The following is an 18,913-nucleotide window of genomic DNA, read 5'->3' as shown; positions in this document are numbered from 1 at the left end:
AGCTGTTAAATTTAAGTGATGAATGGGAATTTTATCTTAACTTGTAGATTATTTTTGAAGTTTTAGTCTATATGTCACTATTTTCCATAATTATTATAATTATTTTCCATAATTATATAATCTTTAAAAAAGATTAGGACTGAGTCAGGAGGGATAGTATAGCGATTAGCCACTTGTCTTGCACACCAGATGACTCCAGGTTTGATCCCTTGTTCCATGAATGGACCTTGCTGCTCCAACAGGAGTGATTCCTGAGTGTGCAGCAAGGAGTAAAACATGACCACTGCCAGTTGTGACCCCAAAACAAAACAAAACAAAAAGGAGTTTCCATATTAACAAAGAAAAATAATGTTTGTGTTTTGTGAATATTAATTTTTACTGCTTTATAGTGGTTAAGTAGAATTATCTTCTTTATTTTTAGTGGTAAATAAAGACATTTACTTTAGCTACCCATGCAGACGTCACAGCTGTGCATTAATAAACATCCCAAGACCATGTGTCAACAAAATTATTTCACATATTGATGGTCTGGAAACTAAAATACAGGAACATTTGAAACGGGTAAGTGACATTTAAAAATTTAATGATTTAAAAAAATTTTTTTGTAGACTATAAGGTTTATTAAATACAGAATCCAGGGAGTATTTTAATAACATTAGGACAACTTTATTGATTATTTTAGTTGCATAATTTACTAACATAGACATTTTTAATCTCTTCAGAAGGATAAAATAACTTATTGAATATATTTTAATCCTTACCCATTCTTTATCTGGAGGCAATCATGCTAAGTAGTAATTTTCACAAGCCAATTTGACTAGTAAATTAAATAGTTCTTACATCATTTTTTGGGACACTTAACTGATTAGATGATTTAACGTGTGATTTGGTATATAAGTGAACAGCATGCCCTCTTTAACGAATTATTTTGTCCTATGGAATTACAAAGTATGTCTCTTGTGAGAAAATATAATAGTGCAATGAGTAAGGCACTTGCCTTGCATAGGGCTGATCTTAGCTCTATTCCTGGCATCACATATGACCCCATGAAATCAGCCAGGAGTTATCCCTGAATACAGAGCCAGGAATAAGCCCAAACTTCCCTCCTCATAAACAAGAAAGAAAAAGAAAATATGATTGTCATTTTACCCTATATTGACTTTGCTTTATTTTTTTGAAAGGAGTTTATTCTTGAAATTGCTGTAGCTTTCAATTGTGTTCAAAAGATTATTTAGAAAGAATAAAAATTTTAACCTCTTTGGGCTGGAGCAATAGCATAGTGGAAAGAGTATTTGCCTTGCACACACCTGACTCAGGTTTGATTCCCAGCTTCCCATATGGACCCCTGAGGTCTGCCAAGAGTGATTTCTGAGCACAGAGGTAACCCTTTGTGCTGCTAGGTGTGGCCCCCAAACAACAACAACAACAACAACAAAAAACCTCAAAAAACAAAGAAACAAAAAATTTTACCTTTTAAGATTCTATTTTTGAGAAATTTATTCATAATTAAACTGTTGAAAAAAAAAAAAGAGGGCAGATTTCCTGGAGAGCTCTGCTTACTTATCCCTCTCCTCAACCTTTACTTTTGTTTAGCGGATCTGGCTCTAATAAATTTCTGTTCACTTATAATGCTTGGTCTAGGGTGTTCTGTCCCTTAAGAGTCATGTGAAGGCTAGAGTGATAGCTCAAAGGGATGGAGAGACTTGTATTTATTTGCTATGCTTCAAAGTCCACCGCAGACACTGCATGAGTTGACCTGATAGCACTATAATTGTGGGGCCTATGAAATGCCACTTTGGAAGCCTGTTCACTGAACTTTTAGAAGCACAGCCCAAATAAAGATAAGTATTGCTAGGACTTTTGTTGATTATTTTGAAAGGTCGTCCCACTTTTTGATGGCTGCTAGAAAATTAGAGGCTGTGGAGCAAAAGCTGAGTCCTGGTTTTAGGCTAGTAGTTCAGGACTGATTGATACTTCCTACATTCTATGAATGGAATTAAATAGATGAAAGCTCTATCTGAGAAATATAGGAGAACATTGAGCCTGAGTTGTTTATAAATTGATCATTTATAATTGGCATTAGTTTTTTGATGCTTTTGTTACTGTTGTTTGCTAAACTTTTCCAGAATAAATAAGACTTTTATATAGTAAGTACATGTGTTATTATATATTTAAACAGATATACAAAGCATTTATATACAAATTAAAAAAAATATTCTTTAAAAATAGGAGTCAATGTGTTTATCCAAGAAAGCTGGAGGCATCTTATTTTATCTACTTCCATGTTCACTTTTAATATTTGTTATTATTTCCTTTATTAACATTTTCCCCTTTAGTTTCTCCTTCATTCTCCAGCTTTTTTAATTCTATTAGATGAAATTCTATTAGATATTAGGTTCTATTTTGTTTCTCTCTAGAACCAATCTTTCATTTTTAATTAGCCTTTCTATATTAGGAAGATTTCTAGTATTTTTAGAGAATTCTTCTCATTATATAAAGCAACTTCTAGCCAAATATTTTTAATCATGGGGTAAAAAAGCAAAACACCCATCTCAGATGGTATTACTATTACCCTTCATTGTTAGCAGTTTATTATTACATGATATAAATTTCTCATAAAATGAGCTGAGAAGTATCTCAACTCTCATGAAATGATTTTCACTTGTCTTTCCTGTGTTATACTATTCTTAGATGTTTTCACTGTCATTATGACCTGATTGTTTTGTATTTATGGTAGTTCTTTTAAAATGCATGTTTCAGTGATTTTATTGACAAATATTTTATATTTGTCATAATATACATAAAATACATAATTTTTCTCCAAATTTTTATGTAAGAAAATTGAAGAGGAGTAATCATGTGTATCCAGCCTGACATTATTCACAAAATCCTGACTAAATATTAAAACTTACAGTGTTGTAAAGCCCAAAGTACTATATAATTTTTCTGTAAAATGTAACTCTTATGAGTTTATTACCTAGAAGGTATATAATAGTATAGGAAAATGTTGGTGATTTTCTATAGCAGTGCTGAGATTCACAAAGGCCATCTGGTTATGCTTGAGAACCAGGTACTTCCAGGTCTTGACCCCTGTGTGATGTGACCTAGCTATCTTTTTTTGATTACTAGGAAAATTAGGTGTGTTGGTTGTGTGCATGTGTGTGTGTGTGTGTGTGTGTGTGTGTGTGTGTGTGTGAGAGAGAGAGAGAGAGACAGAGAGAGAGAGACAGAGAGAGAGAGACAGAGAGAGATATGAGAGAGAGAAGAGTGAGTTTAAAAAGATGTTGGTAAATTCACATTTAATTTTTTGTTTTGTTTTGTTTTTGGGCCACACCCTGTGACACTCAGGAGTTACTCCTGGCTATGTGCTCAGAAATCGTTCCTGACTTAGGGGACCATATGGGACACCAAAGGATTGATCCGTGGTCCATCCTAGGCTAGCACGGACAAGGCAAGACACCTCACTTCTTGCGCCACTGCTCCTGCCCCAAATTCACATTTAATATATATACTAATATATATACTAATATACTTATGCCAGTATATTAATACTCATGCTCATATATGTTCCAATTTTGTGCAGAGCCAATTTTGGGAAGAGTTTCTGGGGAAAGAAACTGCAGTATATTTTGAATGATCTATAATGAAGATTTTGAAGTAATTTATAATGAAGGTTAAGTTTTGGAAACTTATAGAGATGTTTAAATTAAAGGATAATAATTAAAAGGTAATGAGAATAAAAAGCGTAAAAATAAGTAGGGAAACATACATCCTATTTGATAACAATAGAATTTAATTTGACAAAACTATAGTGACATATGTGAAGTGAAATATTTATAATCTTAACTGTAATGTTGAGTATTAATTGTTTCCTGTTTTTGAAAATACTTAGAATTTGATTTTCACTGAGACTTTTTATTCTTATAGTTTGAAACTTCTCTGGAAAAATGGTAAGAATTTTTATACATTGTTTATTGCTTTTTTAATGTCCAAATTCATAATTAATTTTCTGTACATAGGTTTTATGTACAAAGGAAAAAGAAATTGAGGGAAGGATTTTTTTTCATATGAGAATATCAAAGAAAGTGGAAGAATAGAGATTCTTCAAACTATGACTAATAGTATGAATAACCATAAAGTTGGAAACAGTTGTTCAGAATCAACTTTTGCAGAAATATGGAGCCTGTAACTGGAGAGTTAGTTCAACAGGCTAGAACACAAGCTGTGTATGCAGCAGACGTAGGAATTTCGATCATGATACCATATGGTCCCCCAAGCACTGAGCACCATTTCATGTTGTGCAAAAATTATATATGTATATATTTTCATACATATGTATATATGTGACTCTAATAAAAATTTTATAGCAATCAAGGAAATATTGATAGAAGAGTCTGTTAATTTACAGAGAAGTCTGTGGCATTTAATTTACCCACTTGTTGTTTCTCCAGTTTGTAGATTCATGGTGGTAATAAAGACCAGTTTGCCATCAGTACTTGTAGTGACAGAGGAAACAATGTGAATCTTATTTTCAAAGAAATGTGGTTTACTGTTTTGAACTTTATGGCAGCTTCCTTAATGTTTGGCACAAATGGTTTTCTTTGCCTGACTTGAAGCTGTTAAAATCTGTCTTTTTCTGTGTTTGTGAAAAGCATTTAATAGCACATACTTGCCACAACAGTCTGAAGTTTATAGGTAACAGTCAAGACAAGTAGCAGAGACCAAAATTCAGCTAAGGAAGAGATTGGAAAGAGATGCCTGGAAAAGCAAGTTCTTTTAATGATCTTTCTTTCCTATCTTAAAGAATCAAAACATACACTAATCCTAGATACATTCTCAGAAAATTTGAGAATATATATAATTTTTTGGCCTCTGGCTTACTTTTAGGATTTGCTAAGTCAAAAGTTTAAGGTAGGGGCTGGAGAGATAGCATGGAGGTAGGGTGTTTGCCTTTCACGCACAAGGACAGTGATTCGAATCTCGGCATCCCATATGTTCCCCCGAGCCTGCCAGCAGGGATTTCTGAGCATAGAGCCAGGAAAACCCTTGAGCGCTGCAGGGTGTGACCCCTGGCAAAAACAAACAAACAATTAAGGTAGGCAAAAAGTAAATAGCTTGGAAAAGCATTGAAGGAATTCTGCAAAACAGGCAATCGACAATAATTGAAAGAGTATTTTCTTTTACTTTATTCTTCTTTGTCCATAGATATTTAAATTAGAGGGATAAAAAGCTTACCAGTAAGCTAACTTTAATGTGACTCTACTGATAAAGAATACAGATAATAATATAAAAAGCATTTTGAAGAATAACCAAACAAATGGCAACAATCCACTGCAAAAGAGGTGTGAAATTTCTCAAGCCTGTCTGAAGACAGCCCATAAAATCATGTGATCTGACCTTAATAAATAACGGGACAGACATATTCTTCTTGACTGCATATCTGTGGCCCATATGTCTGTATTGTATGGCTTGTAAATGTTGTTGGAAATATACAAGTTTCTCTGGATAGACAAATGTTCCTCTACTCCTGCATAGTAAAAACAAACTCAATAAAATGAATATAGTATTATTTTCATTTCTCATTTTATCATTCAGGCTTAATAGAAGGATTATTGTGAAGTAGCAAAAAGTATTTGTACCAAAAGGAAAAGAGAAAACTAATAAGAAAAATTATAAAAAGCTCAGATATTTTACTTATTTGACAGACTTTTAAGCCAACTATTTGATAAAATAGATCAAATTTTATTTGATCAAAGATATAAAAAAATAAGAGACAAAGAACTAAACAAAGTTAGGAGTTATCTCAGCCCAGATAGAATGCCAATAAGGAAATGAAACATAATTTGAAGCAAAAGGTATATTGGAGATAAAAATAAATTAGTTATTTTATAATCACTGACATTTAATTCATTAACAGAAAGAAATCATGAACTTAAAGATAGGTTGTCTCAGATTATTATTAATAAAAAGTAGATTGACCAAAAAATAAAGAAAAATAAATAAACCTAATGCCATCAGGAATACATAACGGACTCAAGAGTAAGGCAGAAAGAAGACAGGATTATAAAGGATTATTATATTTTCAGAAAAACTGGGTGAAAATTCCCCAAATACGATAAAAGGCATATATTTATGTTTTAATTGATTCCATAAAATTTAATGAGACTGGAGTGATAGCACAGTTGTAGGGCACTGGCCTTTCATGTGAATGACCCACATTTCCTCCTAAACACTACACACGGTTAACTCAATGTAAAACCAGAAGTAACTCATGAGTAAATCTAGGTGTGGTCCTAAACCTAGGCCCTGCAAAAAATCTGACAAAACATGGCACATACACACAATATTCAACTATAAAAGGTAAAATTTTGCCACTTGTAAAATGAAAGGAACTTGAAGATATTTTTTAAAGTAAAAATAAATCAGAAATATAGGATTTGGGTTCTTTCACTCAAGGATGCAATTTTCAGGATAGAACAATGATAAATAGGTTAAGAAAAATAGTCCCATGGAACTAAAGTTACTTGAGGATAAGATGGTGAGCAGATGGAGATGACAGACTCTGGATCTATGAAAATAGAACAAAACAAAATAATAGAAACAAATAGAGACGGAATACTTTTCTTCACTAAAAGGATGTCTGTGTAAAGAATCTTGGGAGTCAAGAAGTGAGCAATTTGATGCTTTCCTGCATGCTGGGACTCACTAAACAAAAAAATGAACAAACACACAAACAAATAAAAACATTTTATTCTAATGCATTTTATAGTCAAGAAGATGTAGATAAATTTAAGTAGACACATCCAAAGGACTCAGGACAAAAAGTTAAATCAGTTCTATAAGAGGTAAAGATATAAATTAGTAATCAATTTATAAAGATATAAATTAGTAATCAAAAATGTCTCAACAGGCCAGAGCATTGATAGCACAGTGGTAGGGCATTTGCCTTGCACACGGCTTACACAGGAGTGACTTTAAATCTATCTCCCAGTGTCCCATATGGCCCCCCAAGCCTGGAGTGATTTCTGAGCCCATAGCCAGGAGTAACCCCTGAGTGTCTAAAAAAGCAAAATAAATAAATAAATAAAAATATCTCCACAAAGAAAAATTCATAATTAATGACTTTTCTGGTAAAGTTTATTAATTTTTTTATTTTGTTTTTTATTTAAACAAATGTATTACATACAGGATTGTGTTTGGGTTTCAGTCATGTAAAGAACACCACCCATCACCAGTGCAACATTCCCATCACCAATGTCCCAAGTCTCTCTCCTCCCCACCCAACCCCCGCCTGTACTCTAGACAGGCTTTCTATTTCCCTCGTACATTCTCATTATTAGGATAGTTCAAAATGTAGTTATTTCTCTAACTAAACTCATCCCTGTTTGTGGTGAGCTTCATGAGGTGATCTGTAACTTCCAGCTCTTTTCTCTTTTGTGTCTGAAAGTTATTATTGCAAGAATGTCTTTCATTTTTCTTAAAACCCATAGATGAGTGAGACCATTCTGTGTCTTTCTCTCTCTCTCTGACTTATTTCACTCAGCATAATAGATTCCGTGTACATCCATGTATAGGAAAATTTCATGACTTCATCTCTCCTGACGGCTGCATAATATTCCATTGTGTATATGTACCACAGTTTCTTTAGCCATTCATCTGTTGAAGGGTATCTTGGCTGTTTTCAGAGTCTTGCTATGGTAAATAGTGCTGCAATGAATATAGGTGTAAGGAAGGGATTTTTGTATTGTATTTTTGTGTTCCTAGGGTATATTCCTAGGAGTAGTATAGCTGGGTCATATGAAGCTCGATAATTAGATTTAATCTTTCTAACTTTTACAAAACCTACAAGAGAAATAAAAAACTTCATAACTCCTTCAATGAAGACAGCATTATTCTAAAATACTTCTTAACTCATTCTATATGGACAATATTATTCTGAAATTACAAGATATATACTAAAGAAAGACTCCAATAATATAAATACAAATATTCTCCTTCAATATCTACAAACATTTAAATCGAATTAATTATTATGAATAATTGTGATTTACCTCGAGCATTAAAGGATGGTCTGATTTTATAAAATAATATATTGCTTTACTATAAAAATGGAAGAAGAAAAATCCATATGAATGTCTCAATTGATATAAGAAGCATAGGATAAATTCCAATACCTTCACATAATAAAAATATAGGATTTGGAGGCAACTTGCAAAACACAAAAAACATTGATATAGCATGTAATCCAGCAATTATCCATACACAATTTAAAGTATATTCAGATAAAAACTTGTATACAAGTATGCATATTATCATTATTTGTGATAGTTAAAAAAGTAAAAATAACCTCACATTATTCAATGGACTGATCAGATGAAAGGGTGCCGTATGCATACGAAAGGATACTTTCAAATATAAATGACAAAATTCTAATATATCCTATAACATAAATATATAAAACTATTATGCTAATTTACAGAAGGCAGACTTAGAGGTCACTTATTATATTATATTATTTATGTAAAACTTAATAATACGCACATCAATAGTGATGAGTAACAAACTAATGGATTCTAAGAGATAATGGAAAAAAAGATGGAAAATTATTTAATAATAAAGGCTTTTCTTTTGAAGTAATACAGAATATTTTAGAACTAGGTAGATTAGAGGCCAGCGAGGTGGCGCTAGAGGTAAGGTGTCTGCCTTGCAAGCGCTAGCCAAGGAAGGACCGCGGTTCGATCCTCCGGTGTCCCATATGGTCCCCCCAAGCCAGGGGCAATTTCTGAGCGCTTAGCCAGGAGTAACCCCTGAGCATCAAACGATTGTGGTCTGAAAAAAAAAAGAACTAGGTAGATTATTGTTTTAATATAATAAAAAAACAAAAGCCACTTGTTTTCATACTTCCGTGTTGTTAAGTTTATATTATATACCTCAATAAAATATGAGAATTAAAATAAAATTTTACTTGGTAAATTAATAAATTTTATATATTCTAATACTTGTTTGCACAATTTCTTTCATTTTTAAAGCAATAAGAAAAATAATTACATTATTTATTGGGCTAGAAATAATATGACGATATTGGCAGAGGATCAATAAACCCTTGTAGTTAGTATAGCATGCTAACTGTACATCAAGAGCATACATTAACACAATTGAAAACATATTACCGTAACCAAAATAATTTATTATTTTTATAGATATTATTAAATAAACATTTTAAGTAAAATTTGGCGCCAGAGCAGTGGCACAAGTGGTAAGGTGACTGCCTTGTGTGCACCGCATGTGGCCGAAAAAAAAAAAAAAATAAACAAAAAAAATTGAGAAAAAAATTTATTTTTTAAATTTAAAGAAAAGGAATTTTTTCCTACTTGTGTCTATTTCTCAGAAAAAAATACAAGCTGCCTAGTTGTTTTTATAAATTGTAGTACAACAAAAGTATAGAAAATATAGTCATTTGAAATATTTAATAATAATAAATGTACAGAAAACACTGCCATGTAACAAAAATAGCATGCAAGAACTTATAACTAAACTTATAAAATTTGATAAAATAGAAAAGTTTATCTGAAAGAGTGAATATGTATTATCTTATATTTAAAATGTTTTGTATAAGTGAACATTTATGTTATAATATTCTAATAAAAAATTTAAAATATATTGATCCTATGATTTCTAATAAGGTAAACATCTATTTTTAAATATAATGAAAATAGTCTAACATTAAGAATTGAACACTGAAATATTGATGATAAGAAATATTTTGTCGCTTGACAGAATTTTTTTTTATTTGGGGGCTCTACCTGATGATGTTCAGGGGTTATTTTTGGCTCTGCAGACAATGATTCTGGGGATGCTCAGGGAACCAACTGGGGTGCTAGAGACTGAGCCTTGGTCAATTGCATCATTATCACTGTGGCTAAACATAATGGAATTTTAACTAAAAATATTTTATAAAAGAAATAGCATTTTAAGTTGGATATTTTTCCAAATTAAAGTGAAATTATTGACTTCAAAGAAGATATTTTGTTTTATTTTTTAGCTTCATATCGGTTTCCCAGAAACTGCAAAGCTAAAATTAGAGAATTAACCCATCTAAATCAAATTATATTTACTGCTAGTAATACTATAAGAAAATCCTTTTATTTTTTTTTAACATAACTCCTGATTTAATGTCCCCTCAGTACTTTTTATATAACTTATAACATCTCAACCTTCTATTTACCACAAAAGGTAAAGTTTATTATTTCTTCTTATAATGTTGCTATTGTCTGTATAGTAGAATTTACATGTATACATTTAACAATCAGTATAATTTAGTAAGACAGTAACACCTAAGATTTATTTGACTGAATGTAAGCAAAACTTTGTTTTTTATTTGTTTAATTCTTTTCATGTTATAGGGCCAGAATTTCTTCCCAAAAAGCCTCAAAAGAGTGGAGTATTGTTACATCATTGGCAGAGGTTAAACCAGAAGACAGGGGTAAAGTATTTTAATCTTAGATAAAATAATGATATTTAAATTCACACTGACTTTGTATTTTATATATTTAGCATGTTGATAATAAATATATTTAAGGTTTGTGTTTCATAGCTACTTACCATTAATTCAATACATGTTAATGATTATTGTAAACCATATTTTGAGTATATGATAAATTCTGCCCACCTTTTAGGAAACTTGACTGTACTTCAGACAGAATCTGCCTAATCCAAGTGCTCTGTACTTCATTGCCGAATAGACTGATTCCTAACCACATACAAGTGTTGAACACTTGATATGTGTCCATTGAAAACTGATAAATATAATTGCTTTTGTTTGGGAGCGGTAGCAAACTGTCTTTGTGTCTTATTTCTGATTCTGCTCCTAGAGATCACTCCTGATAGTGATCAAGAGACCATATATAGTTCTGGGATCGAACCTAGGTTGGCTGCATGAGGCAGTTCCCTAGATTTCATTCCCGCACTCCCCTCTAAAAGATCCCAAAACAAAATCAAAACCTCTATCCTCTGTAATAGAATTTATGAAGAAAATATATTTCCCCTTTAATGATATAATATAAATGAAGGTATTGGTTGAAAGTTAAGTAGTCTGATTATTTTATAAGATGCTCATTTAAAAATGTCTTCAAACATTATTATTTCATGTTATTTATGGGTAGAACTTAAAAAATCTAATTTTCCAATATACTCTTAATACAAATATGTATATACATAAATATGGAGAATAGTGATACAATGAGTTCTCACTACCCAGTTTAGACTGATTCATTAGCAAATATATCCCTATTAGCAAAGATATTCCTTTTTAATTTGGGGCTGGGCCACATCTACTCCGGGTCTGCACTCAAAGATTACTCCTGGGAAAACTCAGAGAATCAGGGGATTAAATTCTGGTCAGCAGCATTCATGACAATTACTTTACTCACTGCGGTATCTCTCTGGCCTTTTTATTCCTCTTTTAAATAGAAAAGTGTCCAGAATTAAAGAAGGAAATTGAAACATTGCTGGCAGAGGCGATCCATCTCATTAAAAGTCTAGAAACTGACCGTGCAGAAGCTGAAGCAGCTTTATTAAAGCAAAAATTAAGAAGAGAAAAGTTGAGCCTGAAAATAGATTCTTGGTCAATTTGGAGACTTCAGAAAATCCCATTAGCAGTGCAGAAAGGTAACAATAACAAAATTTTAGTGTCTTTTAATTTATTGTAGATGCATAAGCATAAAAAATTCTGAATTATATATCCTGACTGATTAGTGGCCTCAAAGTTTTGCATATAAATAGTGCAGTTTATGAGTAATTTTTCTTTTTGACCAACGTGGATTAGAAATCTTCCACAGTAATATTTTAGGTACATAGTGACATTGAATCAGGGGCATTCCCACCACTAATGTTGTCCTCCCTGCACCCCTGTTCCCAGCATGCATCCCATATTGTTCCTACTTTGCCCTGGGCTGCGAGTATAAATGGTCCCATCTGTGTCTAGCTTGTTGTAGAATGGGTATTCTGTTGTTGTTGGCTTTGAGTTTGGTGTTTAAATCTGATCATTTTTTATTTCTACTCAATGTTCTTATGGCTGTTTGGTCCTGGTGTCCTCCATTATTTCTCAATTTGTGAGGCAGAACAAAATGGTTCAAGTTATGTGGTTCCTTTTGAAGGTAAGAAAAATAAAAGAAAAAGATAAAAGGGGAACAAAATTCAAACAAGAAAAAATGGGAGAAGTCCTTCTAGAGACTATAAAAATCAGTTTAAGAAAAAAAAGGGGAAAAGAAAGGAAAACATAAAAATTATCCAAAAAATACCCCCCCAAACAAAAAACAAAAACAAACAAACAAAAAAACCTGAAAAGCACCACAGCAATAGAGACAACAACCAAACACAAACTACGATCCCGAAATAAAGACGAATCAAAGCACAAGGAAAAAAAAGACAAAGAAAAGAAATAAACAAGCAACAACTATTACAAAAATATTAATTTGTGCTATTTTTTTGCATAGGCACAGAAAAATTGAGGATATTAGAAAGGGAATTTCCCTGGCCTAAGAGATACAGGGTTTCTTCGTCCTTGAAGTATACTGTTATAGGTATAACTACAAGCTTCTTACATGGTCTTTTACTCTCCCCTAGGTCCATTTGTGATGTCTGGAAGTTTTCCACTCAATCATGGATGATAAAATCAGTCCTATGTAGCAGTGATCCTCGTATTTGCAAATGTCATAGGATAGAGCCTAGGATGGAGTCTTTCTTTACAGTTCCAGAAGTTCTGTTCCATCATTTTGTTTTAATCAGTCTTCTGTAGTTGGTGGTCTTGATTTTTGCACCTATTCTAGGATGAAGCCTAGAATAGAGTCTTTCATTTTGTTTCCAGAAGTTCTGCTCAGCTGCAGTTGTCTCAGTGAGGCCTCTGGAATTAGAGATCTTGGTTGTTGTACAGATCGTAGGCCAACGCCTAAACTAGTGTGTCTTTTTTATTGGTCCCAGGATATGTTCTGCCCAGTGATGGTGATCACAGTCAGTTTTCTGTAGTTAGCAATCTTGGCTTTTGCACAGATCAAAGGATGATGTGTCTTCTGATTTCATCTGATCATTAGCTGTTGAGATAAGACAACCTGCTCTTAGATCAAGTTGTTGCCATTTCTTCATTGTCAGGATGTCATACCAAAACTGGTGCATATTGGTGTCAGAGCAGTATTAAAAACGTCCCAGAGGGAGTTTGGTTCCTGAAGCTGTTGTAGTGAACTTTGTTGGTTCTATATCAGACATTATCTAACCCAGAAACCTTTATTTAGCAAGGCCCAACTCCATCACTGATGAAATGTCTGGAAACTAGGAAAACATCCCATCTCTGACGCTCTAACCCAATCTCTTCTATTTGATTTATTAAATTTATGTTTAATTTATTCCTACTATATTTACATATTTTTTCTGTTCTCTCTTGTATCTTTGGCTCTGCCTTCCACTCTTTCCTAAGATATACCTAAGCTAATTATTTATCTTAACTCAACCAGTCCCTAAGAGATCAGACCCATCCTATTAGGGTCATACCTGGTACCATGACCAAACAGGTGTAGGACCACTACGTAGTTAGCTAGGCACAGAGGAGACCACTTATTCTAGCAGCCCCGGGGGTGAGGGAGGAGGATTTGGGAGGTAGGATGGGAACAGAGGTGGAGGGAGGACAATTCGGTGATGGGAATTCCCCTGATTTTATGTTGATATGTACCTAAAATATTATTGTCAATGATATGTAGGCCACTATGATTAAAATAAAAATTATATTAAAAATAAATAAAATTGTTAAAAATAAAATAAAAATAAATAGTTAAATTGTTAAAAAAAAAGAATAGATCAGTAATGTATGTCTATATGTGGGTATGAGTACATAAAAATAGGTCTACTCTAAGAGACCCAAACCTAAATTGTAAACAACCCATGTCAATAGTGTATATAGTCTCTCCTATATATTATCCCCCTTCCTCCCCCTCAGAAATCCTACTATCCCTTCACCCCCCAATCCCAATCTAATATCCCACCTTATTAACACTTGTTACCCTCAGTTCTTAATTCATTAGTCATCAAGATTGACCTCCTGTCCCAACAAGCCATCACCCAGCTCCCAAGTGGAGGGACACCCACTCAGCCCCACATCTCGCCCCCCAGAAAAAAACTACAACCAACACTCCTGCTGACTCATGCTCTGTGGCCCTCCCTCTCACCCCCTCCAAATGTGGACTGTTGCTTGATACTGGAACCAGCTCCAGAAGGACCTCCAGTGCAAGAACTCTACCCATGCCCTTTCTGCTGCAAATCACTTCCCAACTCAACAAGACCAGGGTGTGTGATAAAAATCTGCCCTGGATTCCACCCCCCACAAGAATATCTCAAAAGACAATGGGGAAACCTATATTTCCTTTATAAGTTTAAGAACTTTATAATACTCCCTCTTAACCTGTTTATCTCCAAATGCATGATAGTCTCCTGCAACACTTGGTTCCCTTAAGTACTTTTTTAAACTCATTTTTATTTATTTTCCTTTATATATATATATGTAAGTGTATATATATGTATATATATATGTATATTTGTTCCTGTTTTTGTTTTCTCCTCTTCCTTAACTTCACCTGTTTTGGTTCTGCTGGGTACAAAACCCTACAAGAAAAAGTCTTGCCTGGGATTAAAGCTTAGGTCAAAACCAGGGCACAGAGATGATGGAGCCTGACACTCTCACCCCCCAAATACACAAGCAAAATAATATAGCACTATTTCTTCTTGCAAAGGCATACTTGAAAAGGCAAAATTTTACATATAGCAACAGATCTTATCTACTAGGGATACAAACTCACACATTTTAAGAACTCACAGGGGCATCTCCTACCTTGAACATATGGCATGTAGTGCCAATTTAGACTCCATACTATTATACAGTGACCGTCCAACCTCGAACCCTAGGTTGCAGTTTTTATTTTTAAGAGTTTGTGGACCACTGCTGGTGTTTAGAGGCTACAACAAACAAGGTGCACAGGTGATAATCCTGGTAGTGATGAGGATCATGTTGTGCCAGATTTAAGCCTGGGGCTCCTTTGTACAAAGTATGTACTGTAGCCTATTGAACTATCTTCCTGACACTAGAAATGAACTTTTGAAAGGTGTTCTTAATTTTATGGCAGGTTTGCAGGCATAAATCTAAAATAAATTAAGGAAAAATATACTATAATTTTATTTTTATTTTGTAATTCCATGAAATTTATGTAATTATGGAATCAACAGACATGATTTTCTATAATGCATTTCCTATAATAATATAGAAATCCATCTATGTTCATGTTTGATATTTTATATTACTTTGGGAAAGTATAGCATTATGTACCCAAGAATCGTTCACATTACTAGTGTTGAATGAGGGCTGGGTCAAAGATGATGGCACATTCTTAGAATGTCTTTGATTCTGACTCCATGAGATGGTCTTCCAGAGTCACCGGGTGCATTTCTGAAGACTCCCGAGCAACACTTGATAATCCAGGGAATCCACAGGCCTTTACATTCACCTCCTGTTGACTTGATTTAAGAGTCACCAGTCAGACTCCCTTGGGAGTCCCCTTTCTCCCAAAAAATAAATACAAAGTAAACATTTTTTAGGCTACAGAATGAGGTACCCATAGTAAATTATTTAATATCCTTAATTTCCTCAACTGTTCTTGTTCTCCAAACACTATGTTGGGTTTATAACTATCTGAATCAGTTTATGCTGAGAAATTTTTATACTATCGTAGGATAATATGTTTAACTCATGTTTCCTATGCTTTATTAAACCCAATATTTTTTTGAGAAATAAAAGGAATGCTATATAGTTATTACTCTGGTACTATGACCATTTATGTGTCAGATGGAATTCATATATACACATTTGTTATGGCCTTTAAAACTAATCTCAGAAGGTTGTATATATTCTAGGGAGCTGCAAGAAAAGTATTAAAACATTTAATTATATTTTAAGATTTCATTCTCTTATGATTAAATTTCAATAGAATTTATGATGTACATATGTACTACTATATTAGCATAGATAGAATTTTATAAATATATACATACTACTAGAGTTTCAGAGGCAACCAAGATTATATACAATAAAATCAGAATAGGTATTCTAAAATTCTAGATATCAGTAGATATCTGAACAGATTTCTATTCAGACATTTAAAGAGTCATCTTCCGGGGCCAGCAAGGTGACATTAGAGGTAAGGTGTCTGCCTTGCAAGCGCTAGCCAAGGAAAGATCGTGACGATGTCTCATGTGGTCCCCCCAAGCCAGGAGCAATTTCTGAGCGCTTAGCCAGGAGTAACCCCTGAGCATCAAATGGGTGTGGCCCGAAAAAACAAACAAATAAAAAGAGTCATCTTCACATTTTTTAATTTTTTGAGAGGCCCTTCTTTGTTATTGCTGATGGTAACAGTAGTAGAAGCAGCAGCAGCAGTCAAAATTAGTGTTGAGACAATTTGTTAAATTTTATGTGAATTAATTTATATATAATCTAACCTTCTCTTTACATAAGAAGCTTAGGAAAAGTTGGAACCCATATGAAGTTCTACTTAAGAATAAAATTGAAATTAAATTAAGTTGCCTAGGTATCTAATAAATGCATTTTAAATCATGAAAGTCATCCTGCATGGGTGATAGATAATTTAGTGCTTGGTTGCCTTTTAATCAATATTTTAAAATATATTTAAAACCTAAAAATCATGTTAATCTGCTTTATTTTTACTAGTCTATGCAGTGAGATTAAAAATTATTTAGCTATGCATCAATTAACCAAAGTGCCTTCTGTTTGAAAATATTCCTAGAAATTGATATTCTTTCAAGAATGTCTTGCTTTCATATTAACATATGATATATTTTATGAATTTGATTACATATTTTTGTTGTATATTTATCATTTTTTTGGGCCACACCCGTTTGACGCTCAGGGGTTACTCCTGGCTATGTGCTCAGAAATCGCCCCTGGCTTGGGGGAACCATATGGGACGCCGGGGGATCGAACCTCGGTCCTTCCTTGGCTAGCGCTTGCAAGGCAGACACCTTACCTCCAGCGCCACCTACCCAGCCCCATATTTATCATTTTTTGATTCTCAATGTCTGTAGCATATGTTATAGGAAAACCATTTTATTTCCTTAACATATTCAAACATGTTTCTGGATGTTAAGATCATATTTTTTAATTAAGAAATTAATTTCTATTTATATATCTTATTATCCTCCTTGAGATCAGTTCATCTTACATTCCAGTTGTATCTTTTATTTTGTGACCCATGAGACTGATAAATATTATCTAAACATCTATTTTGAATTTCATCCTTATATTGGGTTAAACCAGAGAGAAGCAAGAGACAAGCAACTATGGGATATGGAGAACAAACTGGGATATCTCTACCCCTGGATCCTTTCTTCTCTGCTTGGTCACTTCATCCTTCTCTCAAAATATGACATTTTTAATTTTGGGGGCACACACAGAGATTTTCAGGACTTACTTCTGGAATTGCACTCAGGAATCACTCTGGCAGTGCTCAGAAGATCATTTGGGATGCCAGAAATTGAATTCAGTGGGCCATGTACAAGACAAATGTCCTAACCACTGTTCTAATGCTCTTGCCCATCTTTAAACGAACTAATATTTTAAAAATGATATTTGTTTTCCATAACAAAAACGTTCACTTGAGAAATGTTTTTCACTTTTGGTCTTTTGTACCAAATGATACAGTTACATGTGTATAGCAAAGTTTCTTTTTTTTTTATCTTTATTTAAACACCATGATTACAAACATGATTATAGTTGTATGATTACAGTCATGTAAAGTTTCTTTACAGAATAAAAGACTGTTTTGTAAAATTATACATAGGTACTACAATTGAGGTAATAACTAGCATTTTCATGCTACTCTCATTGTACCTATTCACATTATTTACATTTGTATAATAATTGTGATGACACTTCTTATTCTTCTATTAATTTTGGCTTTCTCTTTTTTAATCTTAGTCTTTACTTGAGGATTTGTAATTTGGCTTATATTTTAAATACATCAAATTTTGGGCCAGAGTGTTAGCACTGTAAGCAGGGCATTTGACATGCGGCTGACCCTGGTTTGATCCCTGGCATCCTGCATGATCCCCTGAGTTTGCCGCGAATGATTTCTGAGTGCAGAGGCAAGAGTAAGCCCTGAGTTAACCCCCAAACTGAAACAAAACATCAATTTTGCTTTGCTAAATTTGCTAATGGTTTTCTAGTTTTGATTTAATTTCTTCTTTTTTACCCTTGCTTTGTGACTAAGTTAACCAACTATGTCTTGGTGAAGTATTAACATAATATTCACTTGATTATTTTTCTAAAATAAACATTTATATTTTGAATGCAACTTTTAGCATTTTTATTTTAACACCATGATTTTCCAAGTTTTTCATAAAATAGCTGTTTTAGGCATTAAATATCCAATCATCAATCTAACTACTTGTGTGACTTTTCCATTACCAGTGTCCCCAATTTCCCACCCAATGATCATAACCTGCCTCCTTGAAGGCACAGTAAAATTTACTTAATATTGTTTGTTACAATACAAAAGCAAATGGAATAATCAAAACTTAGATCAACAAGGATCAATTTGATATAATTTTTAAATCTCTTTATGGTGTTACTAAAGTCAGTTTCTAAAGATTTACAAGGCTCTTAGTGGTGCTAGTTGAGTTGAGCCTTCTGTGTTTCTGTGTAAGCTCCCTAAGCTTGCTAGAAAATATAACTTTACCGTCAGATTTCCTGTAATACTTCTGAGGAGACACTACTTTAAAATTCTGAGGTATTGACGATGACTGCATGGTCCAGGATTTATAGATTTGAAACAATTTTGTTAGCTTGGCAATTTGATAGGGTTAA

At 33.3% G+C, this 18,913-nt stretch overlaps 1 protein-coding gene across 1 annotated transcript in view; it reads left to right on the top strand.

Annotated features, from left to right (window-relative positions):
* The first annotated feature begins 220 nt into the window (after positions 1–220).
* CCDC178 (coiled-coil domain containing 178) overlaps positions 221–18,913 on the top strand; it is a 323,190-nt gene continuing 304,497 nt past the window's right edge. Inside the window, exons 1-5 of the mRNA XM_049770918.1 lie at positions 221–269; positions 422–561; positions 3,928–3,950; positions 10,404–10,483; positions 11,470–11,667. Coding sequence (XP_049626875.1) covers positions 221–269; positions 422–561; positions 3,928–3,950; positions 10,404–10,483; positions 11,470–11,667 — 490 coding nt within the window. The remainder of the gene's footprint in view (positions 270–421; positions 562–3,927; positions 3,951–10,403; positions 10,484–11,469; positions 11,668–18,913) is intronic.

Source organism: Suncus etruscus, chromosome 3, assembly GCF_024139225.1.
Source record: "Suncus etruscus isolate mSunEtr1 chromosome 3, mSunEtr1.pri.cur, whole genome shotgun sequence".
Taxonomy (NCBI): domain Eukaryota; kingdom Metazoa; phylum Chordata; class Mammalia; order Eulipotyphla; family Soricidae; genus Suncus; species Suncus etruscus.
This window is presented reverse-complemented; position numbering and strand designations above follow the sequence as displayed.